A 21467-nucleotide genomic window follows, 5' to 3' on the forward strand; every position below is an offset into this window, starting at 1 on the left:
CTTGAAATAAACTTTTAACACAAAAATATCGGGATGCTGTAGCTGTAACAGTCATATTTTGAATGGTACTGCATAATCACAGTATTGTCAACTCGCATACATTTTCGATAAACCTGTCTTCTTTAAGTCGTCTACTGAGCTTATTTTTTATTATAACGTGGCAAGTTGGGCATCATTAGAAAGTTAATTTACTCTTCTTTAAAATGATATATTGCAATATGCAATATCTTTTACAGTTTTCATGAAATAGCACCACAACTTACCCCACACCCAAAGTTTTATGTTCCAAATTACAGTCAAAACTCATCTCAAATTCTGCCAACTATTTACCGGACATAATACAAAGGGCAATAATTTGTATTAAATTTAGTTTATTTGCTACAGGTTCATGTTAGAAACTTGAAACGAACTTTTAACAGAAAAAATATTGTGATGCTGTAGCTGTAACAGTAATATTTTGAAGGGTACCACAAAATCATGGTATTGCCAACTCGCATACATTTTTGTTTAACCTGTCTTATTGTAAGTCATCTGCTGAGCTTTTTTTTAACATAAGTTGGCTATTGGGGTATCATTAAAAAGGTTTTTTTCCTTTGATATAACATATTGTTATATACAATATCTTCTTTAGTGTTCAGGAAATAAGACCAAAACTTACCTCATACCCCTAAGTTTATATTGCTAATTACTGTCACTACTGATTTCAAATTCTACCAAGCTTTTACCTAGACATATTACAAAAGACAGTGATTTGTATGAAATTTGTTTTATTTGCTACATAGACATGTCACAAATATGAGATAGACTTTTAACAGACAAAATACTGGGATTGAATGGTTGCTGCTGTCATGTTTTGAAGGGTACCGTAAAGTCCAGTCTTGCCCTCTCGTATGTGTTTTTGTTAAATGTGTTATCTTGTAAGTCATCTGATGAGCTTACTTTTTACTCTAACCTATCTTATGGGCTATCATTGGAAAGACAATTTTTGCCAGAAAGCGACCGACATATTGTAATATGCAATATCTTCAATAGTTTTCATGAATAGGACCAACACTTACCCCATATCCCAAATTCGCAAACTGCAAAGTTTTAGAACAGATGTAGTTTGCAAATCAAACTATGAGCTGGGGTGATGAGATGTTTGCTATTTCATTACAACTTAAGATGATATTACAATATTACAATGCATATTACAATATGTCAGTCGCTTTCTGGCAAAAAATTATATCAAAGGAAAAAAACTGTTTAATGATACCCGAATAGCCAACTTATGTTAAAAAAAAGCTCAGCAGATGACTTACAATAAGACAGGCTAAACAAAAATGTATGCGAGTTGGCAATACCATGATTTATTGGTACCCTTCAAAATATTACTGTTACGGCTACAGCATCACAATATTTTTTCTGTTAAAAGTTCGTTTCAAGTTTCTAACATGAACCTGTAGCAAATAAACTAAATTTAATACAAATTATTGCCCTTTGTATTATGTCCCGGTAAATAGTTGGCAGAATTTGAGATGAGTTTTGACTGTAATTTGGAACATAAAACTTTAGGGTGTGGGGTAAGTTGTGGTGCTATTTCATGAAAACTGTAAAAGATATTGCATATTGCAATATATCATTTTAAAGAAGAGTAAATTAACTTTCTAATGATGCCCAACTTGCCACGTTATAATAAAAAATAAGCTCAGTAGACGACTTAAAGAAGACAGGTTTAACGAAAATGTATGCGAGTTGACAATACTGTGATTATGCAGTACCATTCAAAATATGACTGTTACAGCTACAGCATCCCGATATTTTTTGTGTTAAAAGTTTATTTCAAGTTTCTAACATGTACCTGTATCAAATAAAACAATTTGATACAAAGCATTGCCTTTTGTATAATGTCTAGGTAAATAATTGGTAGAATTTAAGATTAGTTTCGACAGTAATTTACGACATAAAACTTTGGGGTATGGGGTAAGTTTTGGTCTCATTTCATGAAAACTATAGAAGATATTACATATTGCAATATATCATTTTGAAGAAAAGTAAATTAACTTTCAAATGATATCGCATATGCCTCTTTATGTTCAAAATAAGCTCAGCAGAAGACTTACAAGAAGACAGGTTTAACAAAAACGAATGTGATTCAGTAATACTGTGATTTTGCGGAACCCTTCAAAATATGACTGTTACAGCTACAGGATCCCAATATTTTTTCTGTCAAAAGTTTATTTCAGGTTTCTAACATGTACCTGTAGCAGATAACACAAAGTTAATACACAGCATTACCCTTTGTATTATGTCTAGGTAAATAATTGGTAGAATTTAGATTAGTTTTGACAGTAATTTGCAACATAAACTTTGGGGTATGGGGTAAATTATGGCCCTATTTCATAAAAACTATAGAAGATATTGCATATTGCTATATAACATTATCAAGAAGAATACATCACCTTTCTAATGATACCCCATAAGCCAGGTCATGTTAAACAGTAAGCTCAGCAGATGACGTATATGAAGACAGGTTTGACAAAAATCCATGTGGGTCACAAAATCGTGATTTTGCGGCACCCTTCAAAACATGACCGTAACAGCTATTGAGTCCCTATATTTTGTCTGTTAAAATCCTATTTCTTATTCTAGGGATCCCAAGGCTTCTGAAAAATACAGGTTTGTTATCCTGTGCGGTTGGGGGGGGGGAGGTGCACGTAGACGCCCCCTCTAGCCCACGGCCTAATAGATTGTTAGTAATGCTTGCTGTATAAGTAAGACAAGGAGCATACACAATTTTCCAAATACGTCTTATCAAAATTATTTCATAGAAAATATTTAAAAAGTAAATTATAAAAATAGACAGTCATCAACAATCTATTTACTTTAAGGAGAAAATGGCAATATGACTATGTGTGTGCGTTTTAAAATCTTCTTTTTAAGGCTGTGCATTAGTTCATTGCATAACAATAAAATGCCCATTCACGATATACCAATGTAGCAAAACTTGCAATTTGAGTGAGCAGGGACAATAATGGATTGTAAATACCCAATTTTGACATTTATTTTCTTCTTCAGCACATTGCAATTAGTAAATAACATCCATAAATCTGTTTGATTTGCTTCATTGGGAGGAAACAATAGTTATCGTATTTTCTTCCGGTTAAAATTGCTGAATTACCAGAAAAAATCGATTTACAGTTATCCAATTCTATGACGTCATATTTTTTTACTAAAAACTTATGCATTTTAGAAAGGCCAGTATCTAAGCTTTCTAAAACTATAAGGTATATGGCATTTCATGCCAGTTTACTTCATCAAGGAAAGAATGTTGTACCCCTACCCCTAGTTTTTGCACACCCCATACAGATACACGCAATTCAAAATTGACGCCAGAGAAGTAGTGTATAGTTAAATATCTGATGTTAACACTTTTTTTCTTGTTTAATATGTCGGAATGAATAATTTAAACACAAAAAGTTGTGAAAATTTTGCTTAATAAAAAGTAGATCACAATTGTTACATGGTATTTGGGTAAAAAATTTCAAAATTGTCAAAAAAATTCATTTTAAAGTCGTCCTATTCTATGTACACAAATTAATTTTGCTAAAGTTGGTATTGCTCAGAAAGAGCAGTATCTGAGCTTTCCAAAAATGTAAAGTTTGTGCTATTTCATGCTAGTTTACTCAATTTAGGGGAGGATATAGTACCCCTTACCCCTACCCATTTTTCGCCATTTTTTGCGGTACATACAAATCAAAAACCAGTGCAGACAGGTAGTGCATCCCAAAATATCCAATGTTAACATCTTTTTTCTAGTTCAGCAGATCCCAAAGAACAAAAAAATACCCATGTAGTAGGTTTATGGGGGGGGGTGCACGGTGGGCCCCTCCAGCCCACGGACTAAATCTCATGTCGACATTGAATGAAAAACGAAACTCCTATATGTTTGACTCATTGCCGAACTTGCCAGAGGTAAATTACCACGCCAGAAAGCAAGATGCGAAATCTGCCACGACATACATAAAACTACAACTATAACTGGACCGAATGACAACACCTATAACATACAAGGAATTTTACATGTGATTCAACCGAAAAGTTTACGCCATAACCTGCAAACAATGCCCACAAGCCGTATACGTAGGCCAATTCCGACAGTCACTGAAAAACGGATGAATAACCACAGATTCGACATACAGTAAGGTAACACATGCAAGCCAACTTGTGAAGATTTCATCAAACCAGGACACTCTATCGATGACTTCAGTACAGCAGTTTTGAAGACGCAAGCAACAGGAATGGATGTGAACGCGAAATAGATGAGCTGCAGATCATTGACCATCTTGACATCACACTTACACTCCGGTTTTTATTTACACTTACACCTGCACATTGACATTATTTCACTCTGTATTTTTTATGACTTTCCGTTCCAATTGTTCACTCAATCCATATATCTGAGGAAGGAGACTGCATGTCTTTGAAAAAATATGCTGTAGTAATCATTCAGTTGATCACAGCGCGCTAACAATCTTATATTATACGGATATAATGGAATGACATCATCTAAATTAATTTCATTTCAATAATTACCACGATATTAACCACAGCTTTAATATGAGAAGGGAACTGTACGGCTTAGCTAATGACATTTGTGGTAGAGAGGTTTCTTTATCTTTCTAACAAGCGAACATGAAACACGGAAGGCACATTATATTTTATCGATAAAAAGAATGATCTCGACAGGAACACTGCTCACAAAAGTACGGTCAACACAACAGTTTCTCGCTTATGACCAAAAACCCATTCAACACTCAAAATGTGTTCATGGAGATAAGTTATCTTTCAATTTGCAGATTATTTTATTAATCTCCATTTTTAACATGCATATCAACAAAACTGAAGGTCATCAGTAGGACATGATTGAGAAACGAAAGAAGTTAAACAAGTAAGACATGGGGGCATGATGACATGTCATTTTCTATTCTGGTTCCCTGACCCATTTCTACCGCTGCCTACGCTGCTAACGAAAATAGGGTCAGGTACATAGGTCATGTATGGGCTATTGTAAGCATGGCTATCATTGGTCTATAGTACGAGTTCAGAGATTGCGTTGAATTTATTTCCACCTTGAGAGATACCTTCGAATTTAGATTTCGAATGAACAGGGAGTAATTTTACCTGCATAGTTTCCGGAACCAAGCATCCCATGTCGACATTGAATGAAAAACAAAATAACCCTTTATTTTTTAGTCATTTCCGACCATGCTAAAGGTCACCATGGTTATCAGGTCACGTCTGAGAAAAAAATCATAGACGATAATCGTTAGTTCACCACATAATACCATCACAGAATAACAGCATAGGACACCAAACAGCTGCCTTACAAAAAAACTTTAATGTTCGCTTTTTTGTCATCTAATTTCCGAGCTTGCCACTACTGTAAAGATATGCTGATCACATGATCTTGTCAGGTGACTGCGCTAATTAATATGCAGTCAAATTCTGACTGAAACATTAGCCCATACCTGACCCTATTTTTGCTTACAGTGCAGCCAGCGGTAGAAAGTGAGAATGGGTCAGCAGGGAACCAGACCAAACATATTTTTTGCGTTGGGCCTCAGTAAAATACCCGAAATAATGAGTCTCGAGCAATTGGTATCAAACAACTAGAAGCAGGAGAAATCATGAAGTTAGACTGGACAACAACCATACTCACCAGCTTCTGATGTACACCACCGATAAGATGTCAAGGATAAGATATCAATGCCTATATCCTGAATTTATATTTCCGTTGATGGCGGAAATTTTATATCTATGGGCATGCTACGCAAATAAAGTGTCCGCGTGCATAAACTAAACCACAATCATAGGACTTGCCAATCTGCCCATCTCTCTCTCTCTCTCTCTCTCTCTCTCTCTCTCTCTCTCTCTCTCTCTCTCTCTCTCTCTCTCTCTCTTGTTTATTGCCTTGATAATGTTAACACTACGTTTCGTCCTAAAAATAGGACTTGATCAGGTGAAAATATGGGCACAAATATGGAGACAAAACACAACAAATAGACTAGTATAATAATTATAATTATTATTATTATTACAATGTCTTTAAAAACGCACTACACATACGTTACAGTGCGCTGTACAGCACGGAAAAAAGAATATGTAAATTTTCAAAATACCTGATGCAAGTGTCAGCACCACACGAGCAGTACGGCGGTGAAGAAAATGTAAGCTTACCGCAAAGCATAAACAAATCACTGATAATACAGATTAAAAAGATAAGTTTTCAAACCGCGTTTAAATGACTCAACATTTCTAGCAGTACGAATCTCTACAGGCAACATACTCCACAACGATGGCGAACACACTGAAAAGGCCATATGGCCGTATGCCTTACTGAATTTCCCTCAAGGTGGAATCAGACGTAATTTGTCTGCAGAACGGAGATCTCTGGTAGGAACATACTGCTCTATCAGCTCTGTCAAATACACAGGTGCAAAGCCTGTTATGAATTTGAAAGTAATTAACATAATCTTGAACTTAATATGTGCTTCAACAGCAAGCCACTGTAAATCAACAAACAGGGGTGTAATATGATCGAATTTGCGGGAACGGCTGACTAAACGAGCTACAGCATTTTGAAGAGATTGCAAACGGTAAAGCTGATCTTTGTTAATTCCATACAAGAGACTATTACAATAATCTAACTGAGATGTTACAAATGCGTGGATCAATGTCTCGGTAGTGTCCTGATGGAGAAGTTTACGGATCTTGCCAATTCTTTATAATGAGTAGTAGCCATTTCTACTGACGCCGTTTATGTGATCAGACATAGCACCAAACCTGTTTAAAATTGTGCCAAGATTACGGACAGAGTTCGAAGAGATGACATTAGCGTCACCGATCCTTAGACTAGACAGTCCCGTTGCATCGGATTACAGACGAGACGAGAAATGGAAAACTTCAGTTTTGTCATCGTTCAGAATGAATAGATTTGACTTCATGCAGCCACGAACATCGTCGATACATTCCTGAAGAGATGTACGTACGTGATCTGGTTGCCTGCAAATAACAAATACTTGGGTGTCCTCTGCGTACATCATACAATCCAGACCTTGTCTTTGATGATATCCTCCAAAGGTGATGTATATAGTGTAAAAAGGATGGGTCCGGGTACAGATCCCTGTGATACACCGCACTTCATTGTCGAAATTGACGATGTTACGTTGCCCACTTTGACACACTGATTGCGATCTGACAGATATGATCGGAACCAGGACAGAACGGTGCCAGTTATGCCTTATCTTGATTGCAGTCTGTGCAATAGAATGCAATGATCGATCGTATCGAACGCAACCAGCAAATCCAACATGATGAATGACGTCCATTTTATCGTTTAGGGCAAGCATGGTGCCATTATGCACCCGCAAAAGAGGTGTTTCGGTGCAGTGATTAGGACGGTATGCTCTTTGGCGCTTTTGGAGGAGATCAAACCTGGTAAGATGGGTATGTACACGTTGTGCAACGATTCTGTCAAGAACTTTTGAAAGAAATGAAAAGTTGACACGGTCTACAGCTCATTAGCATGTTTTGACACGGTTCGGTTTTTTTCAGGAGTGGCCGAATAATGGCGGATAGTGTTTATCTTTATCAATGTTAAACGTATTTTACAAGCTGCGTGAGTTATATTTGACTCCGGTTGGTCTCTCTCTCTCTCTCTCCTCTCTCTCTCTCTCTCTCTCTCTCTCTCTCTCTCTCTCTCTCTCTCTCTCTCTCTCTCTCTCTCTCTCTCTCTCTCTCTCCTCTCTCTCTCTCTCCTCTCTCTCTCTCTCTCTCTCTCTCTCAAATCAATATAGACGTTGTATATATATATATATATATATATATATATATATATATATATATATATATATATATATATATAGTATATATATTGTACAAGTCAGCTTAGAATATTCTTTGATATGTGACATAACTATCAATAAAGCTATGTGTATAGGCTTGGGCGCAAAAAAGGAGATTTGTTTGCGCCTAATTTAAATTCACAGTAAAACATCGTTTACTCATTGAGAGTGCGAATAAGTGAAAACTGTCATGAAGCGATAAACAGACGTGTCCAGTAACTACTGGCTTCAAAAATTATTGTCAGAGGCTATGTTCTCAAAAGATTTCTAAAAGTTCCATCACATGATCATTTGCCAGCCGTTTTTACACAATTATACACAATTTGAGCGATAGGCAACGGTAGGGGGTTGATTTGAATTAATTGAACTTCACTCACAGTGTAATATTTTGCGATGTACATACTAAAAGTTGGTATACAAGCTAGTAGGGCTGCTGACACCGAAGATAAGGTCATAACATTTCCGTGGGCATGCAATAAAAAAGTACATGTCTTATAGATGTAAATGAATAACCGAGAGATATAAGGGCGTTGTCTGCTATAGGCCATATTTACATCATACTGATTACATCACAGAAGCAGTCACTTGAGAGTCCCTATGCGACGACGTTTTTTCTGAGTCGATTAGTTATTGGAAGACTGTACCCGATGTCGTCATCATGGTTATATTTATCGCATGCTTTTTCCTTTTTCCTTTGTGAGCCCACAGGATTCTATATGACAGCACGAATACTCATATCTTTTGGTGTCATATTTTGTTCTTAACATGAACTTTCATTAACCTCAAAAGTGGCGCACTCTGAAAGAGGTGGCTATAGAAGCATCAACATTCGAATCTGGAAACCTTAGTGACTTTAGCGTTCAAAAAAGGCTTGTGATCTATCACCAGTAGCATCCTATCACAATAAACAGGCACTGAGTACATAACTGTAACAACAGGCGAAGTGAGTCCTAATTTTCATCAGTTCTGCATTTGGACTGCATACGACTTGACTCATACCGGCAGTAGCGCTAATAGCTTACCATCGTGCATCGGTTGATACCGTGACAGAAAATTTATTTTAAGTGAATACGTATAGTTAATTGCACGAGTAGTTGTGCTGTTACAGTAATGTTGTAATCACCACACTTATGGTCAGGAAAATGTAAACATCACTCCGGTTGTGAAAGCATCAGTTTGTCTTGTCTTTCTTCGGAATCGTAGCTATCTTACAAAGAGTCACCTGAATTCACTGCCTATACGTGGGGGTTTTCAACCCCATGTAGTAGCCCCAAATTTCCAACAGATATGGGTGTGTGCGTAAACAAGAAAAGCAAACTCATGAATTTTAATAGACGTGGAGGGTATGGCCGACTTGCCCCAAATAGGCCATACCCCCCACGTTTAAATCTGTGTTCGGAAAAGCTGCCATGCGTCCTATAGTTAGCATTCAAGTAGATTGTTAATATTAGAAAGACTCCAGCAATACATCGAGAGAATTAGTGTAATTATTATTTAAAACCTTTGAAACCACGACATCCTACCTTTGAAAATATATAAAAACAGTAGATTATATATTATGAAATGTTGTTTTTCTTTACAATCTCCATAGCTAAAAATCCGATCACTAAAAAGTAATTTTTTTCATATTTCCCTTAATTTCCTGAGGATACATGAGATACACAAGCATAGAGTAGAGTGAAAACATGTTAAAAGTGTATGGAGACATACGGCGCTCAGATTGTTTCAAAATTATTTTAAATATTCGGACGATCCAAAAAAAACCGCCAGGGGTAAATAAAAACGGAGAGGGTACTGTAGCAGATAGATAAAAAAAATTGCCGGTGTTAATGAAATAGGGGGTACATCCAGAAAAAAAAATCGGGATGTTGAAAGAACGAACGAAGGAGGTAACACTTCAGAAAAAAAAATCGCGGGTAGAAAACAGGGGGTATAACTGGAGTGGTAGATCCAAATTAAAGAAAATCCTTTGTGTCATTAAAAAACACGTGGGGGGGAGGTTAGTGCCGATGTAAATATTAATGGTTTCGTTAGATATTTGTGACGATCAAGAAAAGTGAAAGGTAGCAGAATACAGTTTCAAAATTACTTTACGTATTTGGGGTTATTCAGGAAAAGGGTTTGGGCAAATAAAATTGTATCATGATACACTCGTATTTTTCCCATAGTGAATGGCGATAACCTCATTTTTACTCTCCCCATGTTTTTTTCTCTAACATTTTGTACCGGTGGATCAATGGGACTTGACGCAAAATTACCATTTTATATTATACCCGTTCGTTTTCAAGCTGCTGCCGCTTTTTTTCGTGTTCGGAATGTAATTATTGATCCGAAATAATCAACACCTCTCTCCGTCCTCGGATTGCAGTTCCTTAGTGTCGATTGGCCCTATGCTTCGACATGTATGTAAATCTAAGAGAAGAATTAAAATAAAAGGGTACGTAACCTAAAAATCAGCATATTGTAGCATTAGTCATACAGTAGAGACAGAGATAGATGAGTCGAGCTTCATAAGGTACTTCAGCAAGTTGGACATGAAACACAACATTACATCAGTACTTTTAATTAGAGATTAAAACATCCATCGCGAAACAATTGAATGCTTGAATAAATGCATTTATTAAAAGATGAGCATAGTCGACAAAATACGGTATATGTTCAAATAACGCTATGTTCTGGTATCCATTTTCCCATTTTCCCTAAATAAATATACAAGCAAATTTTTAGATTGGCATTCACCTTTTCATCTTTGACGAGTTTATCCAGCATTGTCTTCAATTCCGAAAGCCAGGTCTGGCATTTGGGTCAGCGCTCCAGCAACTCAACATGACAGCGTATCTGAAAATGCCAGTTTTCAAGTTTTGTAAGGGACAACATAGACAAAATAGCGGACGACAGCGCGCATGCGTCAATATGATGAGCGCAATAATTTACACAAAAATACAGGTTTAGTTTTGTCCTAGTTTTGTGCAATGTTCGAGTATATATGTCCAGTAAGTCATATATTTCTATTGACGGAAGAGGGATAGTAGAAAATAAAGTCATCATTTTACTCTAAACACTGATTTTATTGGGATGGTTTAAGATATAGGGTACGAAATCAAAGGTTAACGACCGTTATAGTGGTTAAGCGAGGGAGATTGTGATATTTTGTACGGCATATCATTCTAAACATATACAGTAATTGTGTAACTTACAGATCCTCGTCACAATGCAGTGGTTTGGGCATTCGATAACCTTCTTTCAGCGATGATTTCAATTCACTTGTACACATATCTTTGTACGGCTTGTTTCCTGAGAAAGACACATATTGTCAAATATTGAAAATGCACAAAAAAATCCATAAAAAAAACCCAGCACATCACTACTTGGAAAGGACGATTAGTTAGGTAAGTTTGTAATACTCGTTGTATTTACCGCATTTTACCGGATGTGAACTGAATGTGCTTTCATAGTTTAACATCAGGTCTAATATAGAGTAGTAAGCTTCAAAGAACCATCACATCATTATATGTAGCAGGTTTCAACAACATTCGCACAGAGCTCTGGAGTTAGATCACTAATTACACAAAAACTTAATTTAATAAGCAAATGAGCTGTTTATTAACTTGACACTGCTCAATGCTTCATGGGACAATTAGAGATCTATCAGATCTATAGTATGTTCCATCAAATTTAATGCTATAATTTCGGAGTAATATCACTAATTATGAATTTCATCAAATATGCAAATGGACCTTAAATAAACTTTGCACTGCTCAATGCTTCACGCGATAAATATATATTAATCATATCACTATATGTAGAAGGTTTCACCGACTTCGGTGCAGTTATTCCGGTGTTGTATGACTAATTACAAAACTTAATATAAAAATAAAAATAAATATATATATAAATATATATATATATATATATATATATATATATATATATAAATATAAATATATTATATTATATATATATATATTGAAATGAGCTATTTATGAACTTGGCACTGCCCAATGCTTCTCAGTATATAAGATGTCTATCAGATCAATATCTTTAGCAGGTTACACTAAATTCGGTGCTATAATTTCAGAGTTATAGAATTACAGCATTCATTAAATATGTTTAATTAAAGCCATAGTTTTCAATCCCAGGTTTTCGTATTAGTTGAGTTCTCCTCGTAATCAAACACTTGGCCAGTACGATGTTTGATTTCTATAACATTAATAACACAAACTAATCTCAACCTTTTGTCACCTTTTGCTAATCCTGCAAACAGAGTTTATACAAGCGTTTGATTTACGGTCGGTTCAAATCGCCAAAGGTCATTGATTCGCCACCACCAACGCTCAAATTTCATAAAAAATTGTCTTCCATCGCGTTAGAAGTTAAATATAACCACAGAGTTCAATCGGCAGCAGCTTCGCGCTGACTGTTTGGCAGTCTCTCTGCGTTTCTGCGACCGGAAAAAAACAAAAACAACAACAAAAAACACTATGTGCCCGCGTGTTGCTTGTTTGGTGTCCACATAGCTTCGCGTCCTTTTAAAGGTAGGCTCCGCCTTTAACTTCACACTACTAAATGTCGGATCAGTGTCTGCAGTATATTTCATCAAATCAGGTGCAGTTACTTCTGAGTTACATGACGAATTACAAAAAATTATAAAATATGTACATGAGCTATTTACTAATTTGAACCCTTAATGAACCCTTATTTAACTTTACACCTTCTAAAATTCTTTATGACACTCTCATATATCCTTCGGATCAGTATCTGCAGCAGATTTCATCATTTTTGATTCAGGTATTTCGGAGTTATATGACTAATTACAAAGCTTCATCAAATTTGCAAATGAGATACTTATTAACTTCACACTGAGAAGTTAGCTATCTATCGGATCAATATTTGTAGCTGGTGTCATCAAATTTGATGTAGGAATTTTGGACTTCTATCACCAATTACAAAAGTTCATTAAATATGCAAATGAGTAGATAATTGACATGACACTCCCACTATCATCATAATGTTTTAAGATTGCCATCTGTGAAAAGTTTCAAGGAATTTTGTGCAGTATTTCTTGATATACGGCGACACCGTCATTAATGTCTCAATAGGAAACCATGATATAAAAAATATATATTTCATACCTTCATTAATATGCAAGCCACACAAACCAAAATCTAATTAGATCTTGCCATATGCACATGGTACCTGTCTGCATGAATTTAGGCGTTTTTGAGTTATCGTGTGAACAGACGGACAGACAGAAAAAAAAACATACTCTCACTCACAAACACACACACACACACACACACACACACTGATAGACAGACAGACATCGCTATGACATTAGTTTACGTATGTGAACACGTGAGCTAAAATGGATACGATTTTGAAAACACAATATGATCTCCTCTTAATAATACAAAGCATGTCTGCTGTGGGTAATGATATCGTACTTTTGCGATTTCTCAATCGATGGAAACCCCTGCAAAATATTCATACCCATAGTGACAATTTCCCAAAGTAAGATACCAAATGACCAGACGTCACTCTTTGTTGTAAACCCAGTTCCATCAATTGTTTCGGGGGCCAACCATCCAATCGTTAATCGATCCTGTAAATAAAAAAAATAAGAAAAGTTATGGTTTTGAAAATTCTCATTTTCTTGCAAGTGAAAAATATGCATGAGATTGTAAACTGTTAACATCAACCATTGACAATTATGTTCTTCAAGACGATAGGCAAAGTCTCTGTATCAAAACCATTTTTTCCTCGATATGAATACAAATGCCAATGCGTGGATTGTTGACAGTACGCTCGGATACGAAATGTATTATAAATCACCTGTATCTTGCTCCTGTATTGACGTTCATCAACAACCTCACTAGCTAGTCCAAAGCCTGCGATTTTACAAATGCCGACATTGTTCACCAGAATATTGCGAGTCGCAAGGTCTCGGTGTATGCACTGCAGGAATGAATAAATAAATACATTATATATATATATATATATATATATATATATATATATTATATATATATATATATATATATATATATATATATATATATATATATATATATATATATATATATATATATATATATATATATATATATATATATATTATATATATATATATATATATATAGATAATATATATATATATATATATATATATAATATATATATATATATATATATCACAAAGCATTTGTTGTTGTTTATTAACAACATAATTGGAAAGCTAAAAACGAAAGCTAAAAAAGTTTAACATGTTACGGTAAAGAGCGAACGTAACTTTCGAGGAGAAAAAGAACTTTGTTAATTACCTTAGATGAAATATGTTCCATTCCACGGGCAATTTGCTGAGAATATTTCAAGAGGTCAGTGTTCGTCAGTTTAAAATTATCATATGCCTTGCTGGCGCCCTCCGTACCTCTGATCATCCGCAGATAGGTCTGTAGGTTTCCCTGTTCCATGTATTCTAAAATGATGTAGTATGGCTCTGAAGTGAAGGTATTGATGTAAAAAAATAGCTGAATATCGATTTCTACATAAAGCGTAAGTCATTAAAGTGCTACATTATAACCATGTTATGAGACTACATATCATACCGAGCAAAAATTTATTCAAACAACACTGATGATGATTGAAGAAAATATACTAACCAAAATGAAAAGAAATATGGCACATTTGTAATATTTAATTGAATAGCTAACTAAATAAATAAATAAATAAATAAATAAATAAATAAATAAATAAATAAATAAATAAATAAATAAATAAATAAGTAAAGTAAAGACTTTATAGAGGATGAGTAAAATAATGATACTAAGTAAATATATATATATATCGAAGTATACAGATGTCTTCAGGGGAAATTACAGTGCTATTTGTAAGTGATGTTAACACTTGATAAATAATTTAGTTTTGATAATGACATTTCGAAACATACCCAGAGCGTTTGTATATCTTCGTAAATTTTTATCAGTATTGATAATGTGCAGCTTTTCTGATTGACCAAGAAATGTCAAAGAATTTGTCAGTGCGTTTTTTAGCGTTTTTTTTTATTAAATTCCATACAAACTTTGAAAACTCTGTACTGTGTTTTTTCATGTCATGTTACGGTACGATTGCATTTGTTCATATATATATATATATATATATATATATATATATATATATATATATATATATATATATATATATATATATATATATATATATATATATATATATATATATATTTATATATAATCCCATGGTATTTTTCTCTGTTTGACGTCATCGTATACGAGTGTTTTTCGCGGAGCCGTACACTTCGAGCCGAAGGCGAGAAGTTGTGCGGCTCCGCGAAAAACACTCGTATACGATGACGTCAAACAGAGAAAAATACCATGGGATTATATATTTATCACATGAACAGTCTTCTTATTTTTCTTTTAACTAAAGGATCAAAATTATCGTAACAAATTGCATGAATTTCGTCGCGATTTGTGTTTTACCTACGCGGATTACTTTCATTTAAAGAGTAAAGCGGCCCGTCACCCAGGAGATACTTTCATTCATAATCCCATCAAGCTGAAATTTGCTACATTAAAGGGTATCTCCACCAACCAGACGTACGGATTCGGTCACGTGAACGTGTCAATCATTGTCTCGCGCTGTACCGATGCCAAGGCAAGTTGCCATCGGCGGACATAGCTTTCACCGTGCTAGCGACGGATAACCATAGTACTCCGAGTTACTTAGAATATTTACAATTATATTTATAAAGTAAATGAGACGACACGATCGAAACTGTAATTCTCATTCTCAGAGATGCCGTGGCTTTCAAAATATCACACAAGTTTACGACCTTTGCGAGCGCGAAAGATTCCGTTCGATGACACACTCATTGCATGTCTGTGCCCACAACGTTGCCGTCACCGGTCTCTGCCGGTGTCAACTCGTCAATCCCGATCTCGGTCATCAATGTTTTCGTCTTACGAACTTTGATGTTTGCATTGACACATATCTCGTCCATGGATACATCCTAATTTTGTTGACGGAAACTCTGTTTTGAGTGTTGTCTGAGTCAACTTTCGAAGTACATGGGATTCCACAGCGCTGCACACAGCTCGACAGCTTATGTCTTCGCTACAGCATTATGCCGCGCTGCAAGTTTGATTCCGAGCGAGACTTTACGGAGTTTTGTGTGATTAAGGAAATTGATCGTTGTTAGTCGAATGACTTTAGGCTTGTGCCTCCATGTCGCTTTTCCGAAGATTATACTATACTCATTATTCAGTTTGAGGTGTAGGTTTCGGTTTTATCGCCAACCGGGGTCGCCAGGTACGACGTCCACACGACTCGACTGGAGCCGAGACGTTACTGAGCCATTAAAATAACGATCGTCGGTATCTCCATTCGATTCTCGAGAAAGCTACTGTTTTTAGCGACTTGAAATTTCGTTGGACAAATATGCCTTTATGTTTCCATGTCTGGATTTATCGGGTCACCTTTTGTAAAAATAACGTGCGAGCTAGCACGGCATCGATCACAACAAATATTTTCGTGTCGTCGCGACGCCTGCATGTATGAACGGTACCATGAAAGAAAAAAGTTCCGGTTGATGACGTACAACAGGGGTAATTCGGATTTCTTATCCGTCCTGTTCTACGTCACACAGGTGAGAATTCGGGCCAGTTCATGTGATAAATATATATATATATATATATATATATATATATATATATATATATATATATATATATATATATATATATATATATATATATATATATATATATATATTACCCATATATATATTCATTCAAGGTATGAGGCAGATTAATTCTTACCTAACTCACTGCTAAAACCAAGCGTTGAAACAATATTTTCATTAATGCCCAATGACTTCATCAAATCAATTTCTCGTAGAAAACTTTCCTTGTCGTTTGCGTCTAGCACCTTCTATTCGAATAAGAACATGACAAAAATTGATATCACTTCGGATTTTACTCATTTGCTCAGATTTGTTAACTAACCATTTTATATATGTGTCTCTACCGCATACCCTTTTAAATTTATTAAACAACTTCTTCCGAATGCTACAATATTTTCAAAGCATTTGGTATGCGACACTATTTTATATACGATAATATTGATGTAATAATAACACCTTATGATCATTACATAGGGCAGTAATGCCCTCTTGACAGAAGCCTTATTTATAATAACTATTTATTAAATTCACATCTGTGCTTTATATTAATAACTGTATAATGTATGCATCATGCCGTAAACATACCTTTCATTGTTTTTATTGCAACAACTGTGGCTCCATCTTTACCAGCGATGTTCCAGGCTTCCGCTTTGACAACCTTACTGAAAGCACCTTCATGAAGAACCTCTCGTAGAGTAAGAAATTCTCGCGATATTTCAATATCTTGCAACTTTCCTATTTCAAGATAAACTGATCTACTCTTTAAATGTGGCTTTAGCGATGCATATTTTTGTTTGCTGTCCTCCTTCAGATAAAGAAAATAATTACTGTGAGAAGGCGAGGAGCAAAATCGAAAGACACTTACATAACTGATTATTTCAAGTTATTTTCAAAGTATTTAAGCTTAAATATCACCTATCAATTCTTATGCTAAATATTGAAAATATTTTGTGGTTGTTTACCGTCGCGTAAGAATGATATCCCGGCAACTCTTCATACAGTCGATCAATATCGGTTTCATTATTTTCTTCACTGTCAGTTGCTTGATTCTCTGTACGATAACATTGATCCGTGATATTTCCTCTGTCTGTATCTCGTACTCCATCCGTTGTCGAGATATTCGCCAAAGGATACAGATACGACATTTCTGTTCAATAAAATAGAGTACGGATAGGTATATCTTGAGTATCGTGTGACAACAGATTAAAATTAGTGCGATGTTTATTCGGATACTTATATATAATCCCCCCGTATTCCGAACGAGTGTGGCTGTGTCGCGGACGCGTGACTCCCCGTGTAGCGGCCGTATACGGCCAGGGGGGATACGGCCGCTACACGGGGAATCACGAGTCCACGACGCAGACACACGAGTGAGGAATACGGGGGGGTTATATATTTATCACATACATAGACCCAGTTTTCCATTAATAAACCTTTCAGGAATGATAATTAATGGGAAATAAGGAGAGGGAGTATTTTACAAGAATTCATACGCTTGTGTTATGCGGTCGTCGCTGGGTCACAGCTGACTTGACTGCGCTCAGCTGTACACGTCGAGGTTAACTTCGAGCACGCTGAAGCTGCTCCTATGGATAATTAGCGTCTCTCGTAGGGCTTTTTCTGTGCGAATCAAGCGGAAATAGGAAAGACTATGGATTTTTAATACAAGGTATTTATTTGGTACTTACTATAACATCAATTTGAGTGAAAATTCATTCATAAAATTATTGGACGTGCAAGCGCTAGGAGCGGGACGTGGCGACACTCAGCCGCAGCTATCTGGCTACCGAGAACGGGTTATTTTTGTCAATATTCGAACATCGTTCAAAGAATTCTGCTTTGCAAAGTTTGTATGAAATTTTCAAAATTACCAATTATTATGTTTTACGAAATTATCAATTGTATGTTTAATATTTTACGAATAAAATGAGCTTGTTTAATTATAATGAAAAACAGTGTTCGGCTCTGACTCAATCGGTAAGACTACGAGCAACGAGTCTTCTGAGCTCAGACGCGAGACGACTGAAGTTCAACAACACGGTACAATACAACGTGATGCACAATATGCATAGACAAAGCAATAGCTTGCACCTTTAAATGCACTGATAACCTCGTGAACTCGTCGCTCTTGAAAAATAAAATAGCGTTTCTTCTGATGAGTCTCAAGTCCGGAGTATCGTCATTGCTGTCAGAAATAATGTACGCTCTTGCTTCATCGGCTCGCCCGGCTCGACCCGGGGCTCGACTCGTTGACTGCCGCGGCAGCATTGATCGTGATGTTGAACTTGAAACCCGTCAATGTTGCTTCAGAAAACATTCTTACTGCTGCAGGGATGATTGGTACGTGTCTTGGGTTATCGGCTATGCTAATGTTGTTTGATGGATATCAACAAGGACAATTGTTACGAGGTAGACAACACAAAATGCCAGTAATATAGCATATTAAAATATCAGTGTTGTAGTCATCAAACTTTTTAATCGCAAATCAACGACAAAGAAACACAAATTCATAAAAATTCTAGTATCGACGGTATTTTGTATTTAACACATATATTTTAATACTCCATATTTCCTTATGCTTCATTACCCTCCCACTTTTGCATTTCAGGGATTTGAAAATAAGTTCTGAACAGCTGATTTTTTGTTTACGTTTTAAAAGTAGTCCGGGTCCCATATCCACCACATGTGGAATATGGATTCATGGTAGTCATATACCTATAGTGTGACGTCATACTATAGGGATAACTGGGTCTATGTATGTGATAAATAGAAAATACCGTTTATTACCTGCGTAGAGTTCCGTGTAGGGTTCAATGGCATAATCTTCAGTTCCAGTACTAACCGTGAATATTTTTGTTCAGGTTGGGTAGGACATCGTTACCGAAAAGTAGACAAAATAAAATATAGTCGCATGAAAAAGCAAATGAAATAATTAAGCAATCGTGAATCCGGCCCATGATAGAAGAAAGCAAACTTAAAGAGGCATAAAGTAGAGTCCCTTATGGGTCGGGTGGGTGAATATTATTTATATTTTTTATATTTTTGGCAACGCCAGTTAACGATTCCAGATGTACAATGTAAATATAGATGTTGGACAGCAATAGCGGATAACCGGATACAATATAAGTAAGCGGCTAGGAAGATAAAGGCACAAAATTTACTGATATTGATAAAGCTATAATATGATTGCCAATAATGAGGGCATCATCTCCTACTGGTCACACATATGATAGTATCGCGTATGTTAAGAGCTTAATAGTCGCGCCAGCGGCTTACTGACTACGCATGCGCTTATTCATAATATACTATGCGAGTAGCCGGAAGTGTACCCTTCTTTCATGGGCGCCGCCATATTTTCTTTTTTGAGTACTCGTAAATAAACAAAAACGAAAAAAATTACTATTATATAACATGCCTTTTATAAAATATACCTCTTTTATTAGCCAATAAATGTTATTATGCACCTTGTCGCTGATACAAAAATATCGTTAATATAGATAAGAGGGAAAAACTGTCGTGCATATGAACGGGGCATACGCAAAGAATGCTGGGATTTAATTATAGAAGAGCGCCCCCTGTGTCAATAATTAGATTCAAAAATTGCCAGTTTTTTGACGGAACGCTATAGTTTTCAGCTTGCAAGTGGAAGGTGGGCAGTGCGGTTACCATTGCAATGATAATGATTGCATAATAAGTCCCTTGTTTATCGCAATAGGCTGTTATCATGTAAAAATTGCCAATTTTTTGCCAAAATTTTTTACACGCTACAGAAAATCTATACCTGCCCTGCTGCAGGGTTTGACGTCGTTAAGTACGTGAACTGCTTTCATCAGAGGGAAACTGGGCATACCGGTAGTTGTCATATAAACGTTTATGAAGTAACAATTACAGTTTATCATGAATCAATACAAATAACATTGCCAATCTTAATAACCCCTGGCGCGACACAAAGGGCTGAGCCCTATATTAAACGATAAATATAAGATTTGAACAAAGGTTCTTTATGTTCCGTTGCTATTGCCAGTTCAGTGATTCCACTAAAGCTATCCTTGCTGCAATCATACATGGTCAAATTTGTAACTTTTGATTGTGGAAATACCCAATGTAGAATTAGAATACGTGCTTAGATTGACAGTATTCCAAAGGTACAAACCGATAGTTCTGCGTTCACTAATTTGTTAACGGTCTGTTGCGGAGGGTAACCATTTAGCTCAATTAAGGGCTACATGCCACACTACAGACTGCGGAATGAACTGTTATTTAGAGACTTGTGTGAGTTACCATAATCATTCAATCATTTTCACTAAATTATGCTGGTAACATTTAAATTACAAATATCTCCTAGAACACAAATAATAAAGAAGCCTTATCGAGGTCTTCTTCCTTTGATTGCGTTTGTTTTTTTTCTTTCGGATTGTTCGCCACTTTGCAATGCAGTAGGTCGTCAGAGAAGGCGAGGCCTAACTTCCACGGATATCGTTTTTTTTTTCCTTTCGGAGATATCGATGATTTTACCATGCGAACCATTCTATCACTTTCAGAGACTAAATTTGACTTCAAAGTAGTTATTAATTGCAAAAATTATAATTATAGAAGAATAACGTATACCTTGAATTTGAATTACCTGAAAGAGGGAAAGAAAGCAAGAAAGAAAACATGTAAACGAACATATGTGATGCTATTTAAGTGACAAACAATAAATAACATGTGTATTTATATATCATGTTTTAGTTCATCTTCACAAAAACTATCACACTTGTTGGTTTATCTAATTAGTTCTTCAAAGGTTTGCGATGACAGCTGTCGTGGTTGTTTATTTCATTTCATTTCATTTCATTTCACCAGGGAAAATGATACAGCAGTGCTAATGATTACACTGAATA

General features: G+C 35.8%; 1 protein-coding gene across 2 annotated transcripts in view; it reads right to left on the reverse strand.

Annotated features, from left to right (window-relative positions):
* Positions 1-17389, reverse strand: part of LOC139125848 (fibroblast growth factor receptor 3-like) — a 167205-nt gene extending 149816 nt beyond the window's left edge. Inside the window, exons 1-8 of one of the 2 annotated variants that reach the window (XM_070691948.1) lie at positions 17170-17389; positions 16721-16832; positions 14207-14382; positions 13719-13841; positions 13377-13488; positions 11084-11180; positions 10626-10724; positions 9357-10298 (exon numbers count right to left, since the gene is read on the reverse strand). In XM_070691948.1, coding sequence (XP_070548049.1) covers positions 10661-10724; positions 11084-11180; positions 13377-13488; positions 13719-13841; positions 14207-14382; positions 16721-16781 — 633 coding nt within the window. In that variant the 5' untranslated portion in view covers positions 16782-16832; positions 17170-17389 and the 3' untranslated portion in view covers positions 9357-10298; positions 10626-10660. Of the gene's footprint in view, positions 1-9356; positions 10299-10625; positions 10725-11083; positions 11181-13376; positions 13489-13718; positions 13842-14206; positions 14383-16720; positions 16833-17169 lie in introns of those variants that run through there. The other variant, XR_011550383.1, reaches the window with a different exon arrangement.
* Between the last annotated feature and the right edge of the window lie 4078 nt (positions 17390-21467).

Source organism: Ptychodera flava, chromosome 3 (assembly GCF_041260155.1).
Source record: "Ptychodera flava strain L36383 chromosome 3, AS_Pfla_20210202, whole genome shotgun sequence".
Taxonomy (NCBI): domain Eukaryota; kingdom Metazoa; phylum Hemichordata; class Enteropneusta; family Ptychoderidae; genus Ptychodera; species Ptychodera flava.